Genomic DNA, 18,388 nt, shown 5'->3' with positions numbered 1-18,388 from the left:
TTATTCAACAAATATTTATTGAATGCTTCCTATATGTGAGGTATTGTGCTAGGTGTGGGTGGGCATTCGGTTCCAGGTCATCATGGAACTTACTTTCTAGTGTGAGAGGTGTGAAATTTTTTAAACAAACACAAAAATAAAAACGCTGGTTGTTGTTATGAAGGAAAAACACAATGTCCAGTGAGAAGGTTTGGAGGGGAACCTGTCTGGAGACCCACAAGAGGCTTGTGGGAATGGCACTTTATAGTAGTTGAGACCTGAGGGATGAGCAGTTGCTAGCTGGACAGGAGGTGAGGACAGGGTGGTGATCTAGGTGGTGAAATGGGAGGGATCTGGGTCCATTCGAGATGCTGAGAGGCCATTAGAGCTGGAACTTCTGAGGGAGAAGAGTGGCCAGGGTGAGGCCGGAGAGGGCAGTGAGCTCAGGTCACGTGGGATCTCGATGGCTTTGTTAAGGATCAGAAGGAGAGAGGTCAGAGTGTCTTTTAAAGATGTGTCTCTGACCTTATGTAGAGAATGTGTGTTGGGTGGGGAGCAAGAGTGGATTATAGAGGCCAGTTAGGAAGCTACCGCAATGATCTTGGCACGACAGGATGGTGGCCTGCGGGAGTGAAGGTGGGCAGGGTAAGGAGAAGTGACTTTGTGGACAGGGGCAACCAGACTGGACGGCTGACTGTACTGGAGGACTAAGGAGGAGGGCAGTGTTAACAACGACACCCAGGTAAGGAAGGAAGAGTTCTGTGGAAGGGAGAGGATGAGTTCGATTTTCTTTCTTTCCTTGATTTTCTTCAATTGTAAAATGACATGACCACTCATTTTAATAAGCCAAACTGCAGAGATACATTAGGAAGAAGTTAATTGTCATTCTTCCACTTCTGGACTAACAAACGTTAACAGTGATATAAGTGATAGAATTCTCTCATCTTTCTCATATATGTGTGTATTTGTTGTATTTTTAATTCAGTTTTGAACTTGTTGAATATGAACTTCTAGAATTTACAAGTGAATACATCAAGTAAAATATTAGATATATGGGTCAAAACTCAGAACGGAGAGGTATGGTGGGTTTAGAAATGTGTCTTTGTGTGGGCGATGCCTAAGCCATGGGAGTAGGTAAGAGAGCTTGGGAACAAATGTTGAGTCGCAAGAAAAGAGAGCCTGGACAGAGTCTGAGGAAGTCCAACCTTTACCAGCTGGGCGAGGGAGGAGGAGAGGTCAGAGAGGTCAGAAAGAGAGGGAGAAACTAGGAGAGTGAGGTGTCAGTCCAGTCAAGGAAGTGGAAGTGCAGCCCAGTGGTCACTTAATGGGAGGTCCATTATACTGAGCACAAAGATATGGTTAATCACATTAGAAAGTCCCATCAGTGGAGTGGTTTGGGGCCAAGGGAGGTTGCCAGGCATTCATTAGGAGTGGTAACAGTTTGCCCCTGGAGGTGCGATATTTCTCCAGAATCATCTCTGGTGGGGGAAGTCATAGGGAAGATGGATAGGGTCTCCAAAGTTGGAGTTTTTCAGCAATATTTAACAGAAGGTGAGAGAGGCAAAAGCGATTAAAATGGTATCCATAAAAAGCTGTCACAGTACTATTATCTGACTATATTTCTAAAGTAGGGACTGAATTGAATGTATTAAAAATAAATGATATTTTTTTTATTTTATGTTTACCTAGGGAAACTTTGGTGAACATGGAGCTGGTGGCCCAAAAGGAGAGAAGGTAATCAGATTTTCAAAGTGAAGAAAAGCGTCCAGGGTTTTACACGAACTCTCGTATCCACATGTCAGGGGCAGTCGTGCCGCCACGTAGGGCTCATTCGCTGGGGAGGCCAGCAGCATGCAGCGGGCACAGCCTCCACCGCCTCCTGCCCACACAGCAGGACTGTAATCTGCCTCTCAGGGAAGACTGCTGAGTAGCCGTTGGCTACAAGGAAGGGACACAAGCAAACTGAAGACCCCTTTAGCAAAATGCCTCAGGCTCAGACTCACTATTTTTGTGTCTTCTTAAGTGCCCAAACGTAAGCTGTCATGGGAGCACTTTTTTGGTAGGGTTTTATAATGTACAGTCGTGGTTTAACCAAATCATTATTTCAGAACAGTTTTAAAATTGAAACGCTGATGAATTTCCATTGCGCTCTCATTGTCATCATTCACTAATTATCTTAGCTGTGAAGCTGACAGAGTCACTTGCCCACTCACAAAGGTGTTTCGCTCTGGTTTAATTCTGAAATTGTGATGATCTTGGATTCAGTGTGAATGTGCCATTGTCAGGAAGAAGCCACGCACATCAAACCTGCAGACAAAGATGAGTAGGTCTGAAAATACTCTGAGGGAATGTGGCCTGTGCGTGCTGCCTTCATTCATTCACCCAGTAAAAATTCTCTTGATCGAGGGCAGCGTATTTCAACACGAATCCAAGAAAATATGACTTCTGTGCCTTATAAATCAGTGCAACCAATCTATTCAAAAGATCATACATCCCTCACCAGAAAATATTGCTAAGAGAGTCTCAACAGAACGCAGGAGTTTCTTATAGATTGACCACTGAAAATGAAATTTTCTGCAAAAAAAAAAAAATAAGTACCTTGACATTCTTAGAAATACATCAAAAAATTTTGATTATACAGCAATAATACATCAGTTATGTGTCTTAGATGATACTCCTAGTACATTAGCATTATTTCCTGTAACCAAATAGCTTATAGAATTCCCACACCACACAACAAACTCATTACATTTTAAGCAATTACTGCTGGACACATGCAGACTAAGGGGGAAAAAGAAAGCCACAAAGCTTGTCACATAGGACAGCTGAGCAAAGAAGAGAGTTGTGACACTTTTAGAGTATTTAAGTGGTGATTCATTTCTCAAAACAAAACAGCTGGCTTCTGTCTTGCTATGTTCATTAGGAAACATGTGTTACTTAGGAATTCTTAAGACCTCAATGATGAGAAATTTGATTCTGTAAAACAGGTGTATTTTAAACTCTAAGGACCTTTTCTATTGCCTATAGTCTTTTCTAATTGCTTCAGAATCTTAAGTGGAATTAGAAATAGCCAGTGGCATGACTGTTCCCTCCACCCACCCAAAGAAATAGTCTAGAAGAGTCACAGGGAACTTGATGCAGTACCTGCTATAAATGTACATATGAGATGATTTGTAAGAATTGTAATTAACAGGAGAAAGACTCTGCCTATAAATAATGCACAAAATAAACTAAAAAACATAAGTGTAGCACTTGCTGGAAGAGTGACATCACCTCTGCCTATCCCCATCCACTTAGTATCAGTTCTGAATCAGTACATTTGTTTTTTAAATTCATGGGTCACCATAGTGGGAATTTAAAGCTCCTTCAAGCTGCTCCCTCAGACCTTTGCTTGCGCCTGTGGTGGATCCGGGTGGTTCTGAACCCTGGCTGCACACTGGAGTCACCTAGAAAGCTTTTAGAAAACACCATGTTCACTCTTCATCCCCAGACACTGTGATTTGGAGCAGAGCCCGTATCTCTGATTGGTCTGGAGTGGGGTCCATATCACTATTATTTAAAAGTGCATCAGATGATTCTAACAGGCAGCCAAGGTTGAGAACCATTGAGTGGTGGAAAGAGGACGGGCTTTGGGGTCAACAGTTGATTGTGTCTTTACGTTGATTGTGCCATGAACAGCTCAGTCTCCTTGGGAAAGCTACTTCATTTCTCTGAGCATCAGTGTCCTCGTTTATAAAATGGGCACAATCGTTATCTACACAGTTGATGGTAGCATTAAAGTCAAATGAGATGAGATAAACTTACCCAAAAGCACAATACCTCACACACATTAAACCCTCACTAAAGATTTGTTCTCTTCTCTTCAGCCACTCCAAACTTCCTCTCTTCTCATGAGGTCTCATTTATCTCTTTTTAGTATTAATAGTTAGTTACCATCCTTAACACCTGGTGTTGCTCAACTTTGCATCTCCGACCATAATTATAACAGAGAAGGGACTCGATTTATGCTGTAGAATAAAAGATTTACCCAGAAGTACAATTTCAACACATAAATGACTTATCATTGCTGCATATTACACGCTTCTCAATGCACTGACTGGTGAAACAGAATCACTAAACCAGCCTGCCATTTGGAACCCAACAGTGAAGCTCCGGAACAAACACAAACAGCAGTAGAATCTACACAGACACCATTCCTGGTTTAGCAGCCACGTCCTGTATCAAGAGTACTAAGAGACAGGCAGAAACGCCAAGGAACACGCCTGACTATGCGGTGAATGGCAGCAGAGACCACAGCACCACGTGCGCCATCTGCCTGTGCTGAAATGATGCTCTCTGCTCTGTAGCTTGCCTGAGACTTAACAGGATGTGGTGAAGGAATAACGTACTCGCAAGTTGGTTGAGGGGAACTACTCCTTTATGGAGACATTGGAATAAGGTGGCAGGACATCTAAGGCCTCCTGAGAAATTAGCATGTGTCTTTTGGGGCTGACTGTCAGAGGGAAAAGATGGAGCCTCAACAGCACTAGGCCTTTCAAATGGCATTGAAAGTGTCAAATGAGAGGACAACATTTCCTGATGCTAAGTAAATTCATCGCTTGTCTTTCAACACACATCCACAGTGATTAATCTCTGAACATCCATTTTAAATATGAACAACAACTTCACTTGTGTCTAAGATTCAGGTATGAAATACTTTTGTTTACAGAATATTATGTGAGGAAATCGGTTCCTAAGATTTCCTCCAAGCCCAACCACACACAAGGACCACTCGGAGAGATGGACCAAAGCCTCTGCTGGGTCCTTCCTCGACATTTCACTGGAGACCTGTTTACGTCAGTGCAAATATACAGCAACCACGAATGTAATTCCTCTTCCTCCAGGTCCATTTCCACCCCTTCCCCTTTGTTACTGGGGAGATGTGGTTTTTATAGAAATTTCTAGACCCCTTCCCTGATTTCTACTTGTATTCTGTGCGGGTGAGTCTAATGACTAGGCATGGTTTTCCTTCACACCTATGCACTGGGGATTTAGCACCTGCCAGAGGGGTAACAGCAAGGTCATTCTGTGTTCCCTAATGCCAGTGCACGGCCAGTTGTCTATTTCCTCTTTCAAACCAACAGCAATAGGTCCCTTAAATGTATCCACCAATTTCTCCCCCTTCTTCCTTAAATAGAATTTATTGTCTGTAGAAAACAAATGGCTTCTCCTACAGTGTAAGTATATGACTGATGGTACACGAGATGTTTAGACTCTAGAACGAAAAATATTAATAAAATCAAGATTAAATGTACAAAATATAGGGGCTGGCCCAGTGGCATAGTAGCTAAGTTGATGCACTTCAGTGGCCTGGGGTTCACTGGTTCAGATCCCGGGCACAGACCTACACACTGCTTATCAAGCCATGCTGTGGCAGGTGTCTCACCTATAAAGTAGAGGAAGATGGGCAGAGATGTTAGCCCAGGTCCAATCTTCCTCAGCAAAAAAAAAAATTATAAAATATATTCCACAATTCTAGAAGACTTCTTAATAAAAACATGATCTTGTCTCTCCATTACTTATGACAAGCTTCCTCTTCCTCTAGTCTAAAATCACAAGATATTGATCAGGATAGAAATGTAGAAATGAGCCAACATTTTTAGGATTATAATTTGTACTTTAAGTACTGTGGGTAGACGATTGTTTGAGGCTTCAAAATAAGCAGATAAACATCCACACAAGGGGACAGGCATAGAGATGTTCGTTGCAGCCTTGTTTATAATAGAGAAGAGCTGGAGACAACCCAGATGCCCATCACTGAGGCTTGGACAAACCCTGGTACATTCACATTATAGACTGCTCTCCAGTGGTTACATTGAATGATCTAGATCTATATGTATCAATAGAGATGGATATTAAAAACAACACTGAGTGAAAAAAAGTCACAGAATGTTATGTACAAGATAAAGCTATTTATGGAATTTGTTTTAAATATCCAAAATAATATATTGTTGAGTCTACATATACAGTAAAAGTCCAAAAATATAGACTGAAAAGATAAGTACTAAATTCATGAAAGAGGCCCCCTCTGGGGCAGGAATAGAGAGGGAAATAGAGGAAATTTCTTCTTTGATGTGCAAATTTTTTTATTTCTTTTATTTCCGATGCCTGGAGGTTTGACACACTCGACTTTATGGTTTTTTTTTTTTGAAATAAAAAATAAACATGATAGGCAAGAAAAGCGTATGCCCAGAAATGCAATGGTTAACATTGTTTTGCAAAAATGCTCTTGAGGTTGGGGAAAAAACCCAACATTACACAACTTCTAGTGACTACACTTAATTTAACTATTGTGTAGTGTTCAGGGATCTTGGTAAATGAAAAAAAAAGAAGCACAACGCTGGGACTCCTCTGAAGTCTGATTAATGATATATTTCCTTTCTACAAGTATTATTTCTAAAGTTGCATTTTCTCAAAATACTCTTTATATGTCGCATACAAATTCTGTTCAAGACTTTTGACCAGAACATGTTAGGCGTTTCTAAGCTGCTCCTGTCACCACATGGACAAGAATGCCTTCTGTCCACAGCCAGCCATTTAAGCAGCAATATAAATGCTGGAAACAGCTGAGAGACTCAGCCAGCTCTTCATATGGCTCCCCACTCCTCCCCTTACCCCAACCTGAAAAAAGAAAGAAGTGTCTGAAATAAAATGAGTCTGGATTATTGTGTCAGTTAACCTGACGTCTTTAAGATCACAAAAATCCTTTTTCTGTTGTTTTGGTATGGCAGAGAAAAATTATAATTTTTTCTCCTCTAGACATTCTTTCCTTGAAAAATAATTAACTTTTGTTTCACATTAATTTTAAATATCATAATAAATATTATGGATTTCTAAAAGACCTAAAGGCATTGTGAAGTGCTGACAAACACATTAACACGTTTTTATGCAAATAGCCTAATTGGATTCAGAACTGCCCACTGTCTCTTGGATGTAGTAGATAAGTTCTATGGTTACAAGACACACAAGCAATCTCTCTGAGTCTGACGGTCACAACAGCACCCATCCCACCTCATGCAAAATCTCTCTTCTGCTTTTTCTCGAAAGGGTGAAACTGGACCACCAGGATTTCCGGGGTCCATTGGGCCTAAAGGTCAAAAGGGAGAATCTGTAAGTATTTTAGCTTTGAGGGCAGAGGAAGAATATCCAAAAAATAGAATTAAAAATGTTTTTCCTATCAGCCCAATTCCACGCACCTTTGCTGCCCCTGCCGTGGCGGACAACAGTAGACAGATATTTGAGCAAGTGCTCTATGTGAGACCCTAAGTCCTTTCCAAGTATTAACTCACTTAATCCATTAAAAAATATATATATATATGAGGTAGGCTATTTTCAACCCATTCTCCAAATGAGGAAACTGAGGTGCCGAGAAGTTAAGTAACTTGCCTGAGCTCACACAGCAAGTAAGTATTGGAGCCATGAATCAGACCTAGGTAGGCTGACTCTAGGGTTTAAAAAATCACTAAATTGCCCTGCTGTAACTAAACATTATAGCTAAAATGAATAATAAAATCAATACATCAAAAGAGTGGGGCTAATTTATCCAAAAAATTAGAAACAGTTATCTATCTGCTCAAACAGCTACTCTTAGTATACTTTCTGAAGTTATTTTCCTTTCTTGGTTTTTGTAATGTCTTAAAAATCAAATAGATTTTTTAGAAATAAGACTGAAAAGCAAGAATATAAATAAAGCCCTGATCTAATGCCTAGAACTTAACCAATAATAGAATTTAATCATGTGGGTGAGCTATGGGGCCCATTGCTCAGAGTAGGCTAGGTGATGATGAGTAACAAGAACCCTGAGATTAACCCAAAGGAGGGTCTCTCTTGCTCACGCTGCAAGCCCAGCAGGGTTCCGTGGGAGGAGGGGGTGTTGTGTCCACACTACCCTCAGTTCCCACCAGGTAGCTGTGCCATGTGGAGTACACTACCTTCTCAGTCGCCCCTGCAGAGAAAGTGGGGCTGCAGAACCACAAGCGGCTTCTCACAGCCTCAGCCTGCGTCTACCCGCATCACTTCTGCTTACTTCCACTGCAGAACTGGCTACGCGGCCCGTGTAACTGCGAGGCAGCTGGGAAATCAATGTGGGCGAAAAGGCGAGCCCGAGTCCCGGGCACATGGGAGGTGCGGTGAAGAGCACAGAGGTTCCTGTGGGAACCACTCATCACCCGTTAGTGATCGTTCACGAGAACAGCAGCCCCTCGGCGGGTCCACCATAATGGCTCTCACACTTTCTCTTGACTTAAGTAAGCAAAAGAACATTTTTTTTAACTTATGGTTTCCATCTTAATGCTAATACACTCAATTCAAATAATAAATAAATCAAATTACAAATCAAATCAAACAGACTAAGCAAGCAAAGCCTAGGATTAAAGTTAGGTTTACCTGGGTTTAAATCTTGAACAACCTCTTACTGGCTATATGACCTTGGGGAAATTACTTAACTTCTCTGTGCCTCCGTTTCCTCAGCTGTAAGTGGGTATACTAATAGTACTAGCTCCATTGACACGAGGAGTAACTATGTTAATATGTATAAAGTGGTTAGAATAGTGCTTGATACATTGTAAGAATTCAGTGTGTTAGCTATTATTGTTATATCTGTATGACTTTAAATTCTCTAATTTAGTAAACTTTTATTGGGCACCAACAATGTACACCAGAGATGCTGTGATAGTCAAGATGGATTATATCCCTACATTCGCAGAGTTTATAGCCAAGATAAACAAGGAAGCATAAGGCGGGTGGATGCTATTTTAGGGGAAATAAAGTTACTCAGAATCTGAGTCTCTTTCCTCATGCTTGAAATAGGACATATCTTCCTCACAGAATTGTTGTGAAGATTAATTGAGATCGTGTACAAGCAACTTCAAGAACAGAAGCTAATAAGAGAGAGCCTGGTGTGTGTGTGTGTGTGTGTGTGTGTGTGTGTGTGTGTGTTGTGTGTGAAGGCTGAGTTGCGGTGTCAGTTACACAGTGACAGTGGGGGGAATGTTACTTAATGAGAGCCATCCCCTCAAAGCTTGTATCTCCTATCTCCCCCCAGGACCGTCATACCTCAACCCAACAAGAACATTATCATTTTCACAGACTTGCACTTTCACCCAATAATTAACCCCTTCATCATTTTCATTAAAATAAAAGTGAATTTAGTAAAGTATTTCCAAAAGAAAGATATTGTGTTTTTAAACACCAGCTTAGCTAGCTGGGAGGATTCGAATGAACGTCCTTCACTTGTCGCTCCATCATCCTCACATCCGTTCTGTCCCTAATGCCTGTGTGTGGTCATCTGCGTGAACCTCGAAAACGGGAGCTTTGGCCTTGGGCCACGTTCCAAGTTGTCAACCACTCAGGATTCTCGAGATAGGGTTAGAATGATGAATTTATTGTTCACTTGGGAATATGCAAGGGTTTTGAAGTTAACTCTCATACGCTCCCTTCAAGCTGCCAGGCGGACCGTGTAACATTCTGGATCGTTTTAGAGGCTTGTTTGCGATGGAGGTCTGAGGTTGGCCTGCAGGATACATCCCCATCCAGCTTGGAGAGTTTATTTCCAAAAGTGTTTATAATTGATTCTGTTTCTACCCATTTTCCTAGGGGGAACCTTTCATCAAAGGTGAAAAGGGAGATAGAGTAAGTAGAAGTTTTATCACTCTGCTGGGGTCTCTATTTCATTAATTTCTTTCTCTCTGATTTCTGGTATGTTTACTTTGGAGTCTAATAGATTTGATAAAATAAGCTCCCTTAACATTGTACTTTTCCTCTGTGAATTTTGACTCTTTTATTTTGATAAATGATAAATTTTAAACCTTGTTAAGTTTTATCATGTGACGATATTTAACATTTGGTTTGGGTAGTATATCTTTTCTTTAGCCCATTACTGTTGGTGATTGGACATGAATGTTATGAAAAATATCCCCTTAGGATATCTAAAATACAAAATTAAAATGCAAGTTACAGTTTTTTCAAAAATTCTGTTAATAATACAAATTGGATTTATCAAACAGGATGATTTTATCAAAAGGATCAATAATAAGTCATGGAATATAAGAAAAACAAACGCGTTATAGCCAATATTGTCCTCTTTTGTATAATCTTAATTTTTTCTGGGTTTTTTTTTTCATTAAATACATATACAGTTGTCCCCCCTTGTCCGTGGGGGATACATTCCAAGACCCCCAGTGGATGCCTCATACCGTGGGCAGTACTGACCCCTATATATACTATGTTTTTTCCTACCCATACATACCTGTGATAGAGTTTAACTTATAAAATAGGCACAGTAAGAGATTAACAGCAATAACATAATAAAATAGAACAATTATAACAATATACTGTAATAAACGTTCCCATAGATCTTAGCAACCTCAGCATACAATTTTTTTTCTTTCCTTATGAAGTGGAGGACTTGTACCTTTTCACCTAAAGGAAGCACTTTACAGCTTCTCTTTGGCATATCTGAATTGTCAGCATCACTGCTCTTGTGCTTTGGGACCATTATTAAGTAAAATGAGGGTGACTTGAACACAAGCACTGCGATACCAGGACATACGATCTGAGAACCGAGACACCTACTAAGTGACTCACAGGCGGGTGGCGTCTACAGTGTGGATCCACTCGACAAAGGGACGAGGGAGGATGGAGGGGGATGACACGAGATTTCATCACGCTACTCAGAATTTCGCACAATTGAAAACTTAGGAATGGTTTATTTCTGGAATTTTCCATTGAGTATTTTCAGACTGCAGTTGACTGCGAGTAACTGAAACCCTGGAAAGCAAAACCTCGAATAAGGGGGACCACCATACCTGATAGTAGAATCACCATGACATATCAACTTAAACTCTACACTTTCTTCCTCCCCTCACCTGAAGTCTTAATTCTCTGAGATATAAAATCAGCTGGTGGCAAATCCTAACAATGCCAGCTGAGCAGAGAACCCAGTAATTGCTAATGGAACATGATGGTTACAGTGTCAAATGTGACACTGGGGAAAAACACTGTTATAAAGAAGAAAGAAAACAAGAAATTATGGCTATTTATGGGCAATAAGTGTTCTAAATCATGTTTTGCAACGAACTTTCCTTGACTTCTTCGTGTCTTCCATAATTTCCCCCTTTATTGTATTTTAATTAGTGGAAGTTCAAATGAATTCAAGTATTAGAGATGCTCCTTGCCGTCTGAATTTAAGCATTACACATATGGTGATTATTTTACTTACAGGGAGAACCTGGGATAATAGGATCACAGGGAATGAAGGTAACCTCCTGACATTCTTCAACTGAATATCCAACCTAATGAGACTGTGAAAATTAAAGCAACCGTTTCACTTGCCTTCCCACCCACACGTTTAGGGTGAACCTGGAGATCCTGGTCCCCCCGGATCAGTAGGAAGCCCAGGACTAAAGGTATGTAAGAAATAACTGAGATAAATTAGGGAATAATTTTGAAGTTGTAGCCACTTTTATTTAAACAATGTGCTCTGGTATGCTGCTCATTTTCTCCACAAATATTCTCGGAGACTTTAACATGTTTCCATGGCAATCCCCCATTGGCTGCATTGATTACACACCTAGTAACTGTGCCTTTCGGTTCACGATAGGAATTTTAAACTCTTTTTCAGAGCATATTCACAATAGCATCCCTAAAAGCTTTCACAGTAAACAATGTGAGCTAAATCTGTGTCCCTGAGCTATACTCTTAAAGTGAACAGGATTTGGGATTCAATTTCTAAGCCCAACTTATGCAGCCCTGAGATGCTTGAGTTCTCTATGTGGGATTCCACGGGAGTGTCCCAAGAACCACCAGCTGTTGGGAGGTGGGGGAGAGATTAATGTGCTGTGCTCCCACCAATGGGTAAGGCAGGTTATCCAGGCCTCACCTGCTGGTGAGAACAGACCCATTTAAATGACAGCATCTTGAAACTCTCTTTGTAAGCCTAAAGCACATTTCAGCATTATAACAGAGAAGGCAGGATGGTGGAAGGTCAATCTTCTACAGATAAAAGTCACAGCATGTTTTACATATATTCGGGTACATTCTGTTTTTTAGCAAAGTTAAAGTACATATCACCTTCTATTTTAGGGTCAGCAAGGACCTGCAGGCTCTATGGGACCCAGAGGACCACCAGGAGATATTGTATGTGTAGTAGATACAGGTGTCATTGATATTTGGAAATTAAATTCAGACTGAGACGTTTTAAAGAATGTAACATCTGTTCATATGACTGAGTTATACTACATTTTCCGAAGACGTGCATCGTCTCTACCACTAAAACTGATCACACCCGATGTCAGGAGCCACTGGGAGCTAGCACTTTCCTATATTCATGTGGAGTCCTTTTGAATATCATTAGCCTAACAAATCAGCCTTTGGAACTCAAGTTAACTAAATTATCCTTTTGGACATGCTTGGCAGTGATGTCCTAACAGTAGAGATTGGAAACATCAAAACAAATGAGGGAAATCAAGAAAGAAAGAAAGCATTTCCCTTATGCATGGCTTTTGGTTCAATTCTCCATCCAAGAAAGACACTTTCAAAACTTCTATTGTTGCTTTCTTGAAAGAACCTGCAAAAAGAGCAGGTCTCTTGGCTGAAAATATTTCTATAATGCAGTTGGAGAAAGGTCCTCTAGTTGCAATATAACCTAGTTTTAGTGGACTCACTTTTCCCCCTCGCCCCCCACACACACCCTCACACCCTTTAAATGCACTCCTCTCGCCACCCACAGGCCAGCCTTCTATCTCTTGGACAACCTCCCTAGATGTCTGACGACTTGGGAGCCGAGACTCACCGTCTGTCCACACTTGAGCCAAACGAGAAAAACGCTTGGCCATAGCTTCTTGGAGACTGATCTCGGTCTGGCCATGATTCGAGAACCCTCTATACAACTATTAGAATCTCTCCTGTCCCTGTCATCTTGGGAGCAGCCCCCTGACCTCTTGCTCTATTCTCCAAACTCCCTGACTGAGCCTCCAGAGGTCTATCTTTCAGCGCACTTGGTCTGCTTGGTACTTTGAACATTCAGTTCATAGAGCAAAGCTTTTTGTTGCTCCCTCTAAGCCACTTAATGAGCTCCCACAGCTGTACCTCCTGGAGAGATCTTACAAAAAGAGAGAAAATGCTGGTAGCACAGGAGGAGCCAAAGGATGCCCAACAAGTGAGATTAAGTGATAGTAGCTAGAGCTAAAAAAGAGAATAAAATCAAAAGGGAAGGAGCCACTGTTGCCAGAACATCGTAAAAGCCTATTTTCCTCTTTACCCCATTGTCCTTCTGAATCATGATATGATGCTGCCAACCACCATCCTTCCACCCCTTCCTGTCAGTAATATGGATGGGGCATTGGGTTCAATTCTCTTTGATTTAGTTTCTTTCCCATTATATCTAGGTGACTTCACTTGAAACAACAAGCTGCATATTTACACTAATGCTTTTCTCTAACAGGCCAACCCTTCCCCATATAGTTCATATGTTAAAATTCTGTTCTGACAAAGACCCACAGATAGAAATGTTCTTCTAATAAGAGATGTTCTAATGGCTCTTTCCCTTTAATTCTGAATTTTCTAGGGATTGCCAGGAGAACACGGTATCCCAGGAAAACAAGGCATTAAAGGAGAAAAGGTATAGCTTCCATTTTACTCTTTCATATATTAAGTAGTGGTAGGAGGAGGAGACAGAGGGTCATAAGAGCATGTGGATAGTGAAAGGCTGCCAGGACTGCATGGGGGAGAGACAATCCCATAAACTACAGTGTGGATGGCACCCCCTGAAGATGTGCATCGTGGCAGCCCTGGTTCTGTCATAGAAACACAATGTGACAAAAGGAACTAATAGAGAAACTAGTAGAGATGAAGATCTCAGCACTCAGAAAGTCTGCTTCGGGCTCAGCTAGACTCTGGTGTAGACCTAAGAAGTCTCTTAATCTTTCAGGACCTGTTTCTTGACGTCCTCATGGAAATAGTATATTAAAGCTGCACCATTACTGGGAAATAAGAAAACATAAAGATCATCTAAAGAACTTTATGAATAGATGTGCCCTTTTTGTGCATATATTTATACATGTGCGTATGTTTTGTGATACTGCTAACCTTGTAGTAATGCAACTCACTACAAAATCTCAGTGCGTTTAAGGTAACTAGAACAGTGCCTGGCATGAGTTAGGCACTCAGTAAATATTGTTGAATGAGTGAATGAATTAATGAATGGGAGAATGAAGTTAGACTGGCTATGATGACAACTTAAAACAATGCAGACTACTACCTCCACACCTCCTACCATGAATCTGGGCATGAAGTAAGAATCTTACCTTGTTTCCTCAGGGAGATCCAGGTGGGATTGTAGGCCCTCCTGGGCTTCCAGGTCCGAAAGGTGAGGCTGGTCCTCCAGGGAAAAGCCTACCAGGGGAACCAGTAAGTACCAACTCTTTTGTTAATCTTTCCCTTGAAAGTTCATAAATTACTATCTCTGTGTTCTCAGTTGCAGATCACAAGTACAGGAATAAGTTTAGGTTTGCAGAAAAAGAAATACTCATCTTATTCTTTAGATCAGAGATCTAATGTCTTTGGAAATATGGTGCAAGCAAAGGGCTCTCTTCTGAAGAAATGCACATACACACCCCATTTTACATGCATATTTGGAAGAGTTAGGTCCCACTGAATCTTCTGCATGGATTCTTTATGGATCTATGGAGGCTCGTAAGATACACTAGTTTTAAACCACAAACCTTTCTAGGACACTATCTTAAAACAGAAGAACTGCCTGAAATTTCCCTTCCAGAGGCTCTGCAGGTATGACCATAGGTGGTCATCTGCAGAATATCTGTGCCCTGGACTATTCCCAGGACACAGAAAACTGGATTATCTGGAAAATCTAAATAATCATTATGCTTGTCAATATGTGTTTTTTTCTTCATCCCCTTTGACCTTTTATATTACTTAATGATAAATAGTTCTCAATAGCAGATACCTCATTTTAAAGATAAAAACATCTTATATTTTAAAGTAACTATACAAAATTTATAACCTAGTGAAATTTGTATTCCCTGTTCCTTATTCTTTTACAGAAAAAGGTTTATGCAAGTAGGATAAAGAGCAGTGAAACACTTTTTGAGTTATGACTTTTAAGATGTTCTTAACGTTTTTTAGAAAAATAAATGTATTCACCTCCCTTTTTCTTTTCAGGGATTAGATGGAAATCCTGGAGCACCTGGTCCACGTGGGCCAAAGGTATAAAAGATCATAGAAACTTTTAAATAATTAATAATTAACAAAATGTAGCTGGAAAATGTGTGTCACTTGAGCCTTGCACTAATAGAAGCATCTCATTGCACAGGGTGAGAGAGGACTGCCCGGTGTCCATGGGGCCCCAGGTGACACAGGCCCTCCAGGGGTAGGAATTCCTGGCCGAACAGTGAGTGACATTCCATCGAGTCTTGAAACCCTGTTGATTCCAATATTGTGAAACAAAATCCAGTGACAAATTTGAATAAGGAGAAAAGAATAAAAAGGTCCGAGGAGGAAATACACATTAACACTCGTCAGAGGGAGAGAATTAATGGGCACTGAGGTGACATCACCGAGTAGAGAGGGTGCTCGCTGTTCGTTCACTCACAGACACTGATCACACCCACACTGACTATGGGATCAGAGCAATTATTCATCCCTTCATACCTCTATTCTATATGTTAAAAAGTGCAAACACATGTTTGTGCAATACAAGAGTATAAGCATGCCTAATATCGCGTGATTATATATTGGTGTTTGTTTTTAGCTAGTATACAATAAAAAGTTAATATTTAAAGATTTATTTATTTATTTTATTTATTTATTTTTTATTTGTGTGTGTGTGTATGTGTGAGGAAGATCAGCCCTGAGCTAACATTCATGCCAATCCTCCTCTCTTTTCTGAGGAAGACCGGCCCTGAGCTAACATCTATTGCCAATCCTCCTCCTTTTTTGTTTCCCTTTTTCTCCCCAAAGCCCCAGTAGATAGTTGTATGTCATAGTTGCACATCCTTCTAGTTGCTGTATGTGGGACGCGGCCTCAGCATGGCCCGAGAAGCGATGCGTCAATGCGCGCCCAGGATCCGAACCCGGGCCGCCAGTAGCGGAGCGCGCACACTTAACGGCTAAGCCACGGGGCCGGCCCCAGAAGTCAATATTTAAAATGAATGGAGTATGCCTAAATGAGATGATTTCAAAATCTCTGAGTGATGTCTTAAAGAAGAGAGAATAGAAAGTGTTTTGAATGGTTGAGACAAATAATGGGCAGTTTTTTGATGTGTCTTAGCTATAAGGACAGAGCCTAGAAAAGTGCCTGATAACAATGACCATTGTGTACGCACTTGTTGACTAAATGGTGATAAGAGATGAATTTTCTTATTTACTACGAAGAAACATAAAAGACTTTGGGACAAGAGAAGAGGAAATACATGGTTATGTTAATGACGTCAATTTGGGGAGTTGGCCTGTAATGAAGTTATTGTGAGAGTTAAAGGAGGATGTCAGTCAAGATATAAAAGGTCACTAGAGACGGGAGACGAAACGAAGTGAAAGGCAGATGAGGAAATTACGAGAGGAGGGAAGGAGGTTGAAGCAAATACGTTTTTAAAAAATAGCTGAAGGACACGGTATAAATAGAAAGGGAGCAGAAAACAGCTTTGACAATCCCAGTGATATGAACATTTATTTCAAAATGTAAGAAAGGGAAAGTCTGGAGCAGTTGCTGAGAGACCGGCTCCTTACCGCCTCAACTGTATGTTCCGCGTTCCGGGCTCCGTGGTTCTGTAACGGGGACAGAGCTGAGTCACCGGCTTCACTATCAGCCTCCAGTCTCGTTTCCCAAGGTTCTAAAGCAGAGACAAATGACTGACGGGTGTTTACTCCCTACTCCTGTCACTGGACACTGGGTAGGGCAATTTCTTCAAACAGAAAAATGGCTCAAAGTAGAAAGCAAAAAGGAAAGGAACCCTGAGCCAGTTACCCCGAGTGGTCAGCTTCCAAGCAGATAGAATTGGGACGCATTGTTTGTGCACTCATGAAGGGACAGGGACAGGTGATGGTCATGAAAGACACATCCCAGGTGTCTGAGCAAAGTCGCGGTGATGTTTCCAGCAACAGGCATCTGTTAAGTGCTCACCTGCCACCCAAAAGTCGTGGCCGACTTTGCAAGGAGTTCTCAGAGTGTGCATGGTGGCAAGCCCTGTTGTTCCACTAAGTAAATTACCATACTCAGCTCTTTATCCCACTTGAATAATTTATGGACATGCCTACCAGAATTCTGATCCTTGACTCTCGTTCTACTCAGGGCTCCCAAGGACCAGCTGGAGAGCCAGGTATTCAGGTAAGCTGCTTCACCAGCTTATTTGGCACAACAAATCCAGCTTGCCTCCTTAGAGGAAAGTACTGAAAGACTGTCCTCATAAGTAACTATTTTCCCCCTTTTCCAGGGTCCTCGAGGTCTCCCTGGGTTGCCAGGAACTCCAGGGACCCCAGGGAATGATGTAAGGAGCGTCTTTACCTACCTCCCACCCCCGTTTTAACCGGCAACTGTGCCAATGTGCAAAGATTTGAGCACGATGCTTCTGTTTTCAGGGAGCTCCAGGGAGGGATGGAAAGCCAGGCCTGCCAGGCCCCCCAGGTGACCCGGTATGTCGACAGACTGTGCCTGATTTATGCCTCTTTAATGCACCCAGAAGCCAAACAGCCTACCAAGCAAGTTTTGCTGTCCAAACTAATTAGAATTCTCAGTGGCTACTTGGTGATTTTGTTTATCCCCATTATTTTGTAGACAGGAAAAAATTCAAGCTGCATCAGCATTTTTGTGTGTGTGATGAATACTTATTTCCTAAGGGTATAATACAATGTACAGTTTTGCCCCAGGCTGAGCCTGGTATATAATGTCTCAATCTCATGGAAAATTGAGTTAAAATATATAGCCACAATTTCTATTCTTTCTCATGCTAATGACCAAATGAATTTCATTTTTCTAAGTGAAAGTTTGTAGGTAAGGTATCTGCAATATGGTATATATCCATTGATTCTGTGGCTTGAAAACGCTGACATAGTTAAATTACAAAAGCTGGCTTGAGTAAGCTCTTAAAAAAATGAGTTTAGGCACTAAATGTGCATTCCAAAGTTTTATTTTAGTTTAAACCTTGCTTTGAACAACAATGAAATCTTGTTAAATAGCCTCAGAATCGGCAGTTATGATATGAGAGGCCTTATGGTAAATGACGTTGTATTAAGAATTTTGTCCAAATAATAAATCCAAATATTATTAATAAAATCCAAATCTGGCCTCTCAGTTCTAACCCTCACAAATCCTTCCACTTCCTACACTGGCTAGGCCTTCTGTGCCTTTATAAGCTACGTG

At 41.1% G+C, this 18,388-nt stretch overlaps 1 protein-coding gene across 1 annotated transcript in view; it reads left to right on the top strand.

Moving 5' to 3' along the window:
* Positions 1-18,388, top strand: part of COL19A1 (collagen type XIX alpha 1 chain) — a 297,565-nt gene that overhangs the window by 224,486 nt on the left and 54,691 nt on the right. Inside the window, exons 17-29 of the mRNA XM_058553922.1 lie at positions 1,669-1,713; positions 7,066-7,128; positions 9,613-9,648; positions 11,239-11,274; positions 11,370-11,423; positions 12,100-12,153; positions 13,583-13,636; positions 14,335-14,424; positions 15,196-15,240; positions 15,347-15,424; positions 17,321-17,356; positions 17,463-17,516; positions 17,608-17,661. Of these exons, the coding sequence (XP_058409905.1) occupies positions 1,669-1,713; positions 7,066-7,128; positions 9,613-9,648; positions 11,239-11,274; positions 11,370-11,423; positions 12,100-12,153; positions 13,583-13,636; positions 14,335-14,424; positions 15,196-15,240; positions 15,347-15,424; positions 17,321-17,356; positions 17,463-17,516; positions 17,608-17,661 (699 nt within the window). The remainder of the gene's footprint in view (positions 1-1,668; positions 1,714-7,065; positions 7,129-9,612; positions 9,649-11,238; positions 11,275-11,369; positions 11,424-12,099; positions 12,154-13,582; positions 13,637-14,334; positions 14,425-15,195; positions 15,241-15,346; positions 15,425-17,320; positions 17,357-17,462; positions 17,517-17,607; positions 17,662-18,388) is intronic.

This window comes from Diceros bicornis, chromosome 14 (assembly GCF_020826845.1).
Source record: "Diceros bicornis minor isolate mBicDic1 chromosome 14, mDicBic1.mat.cur, whole genome shotgun sequence".
Taxonomy (NCBI): Eukaryota; Metazoa; Chordata; class Mammalia; order Perissodactyla; family Rhinocerotidae; genus Diceros; species Diceros bicornis.
This window is presented reverse-complemented; position numbering and strand designations above follow the sequence as displayed.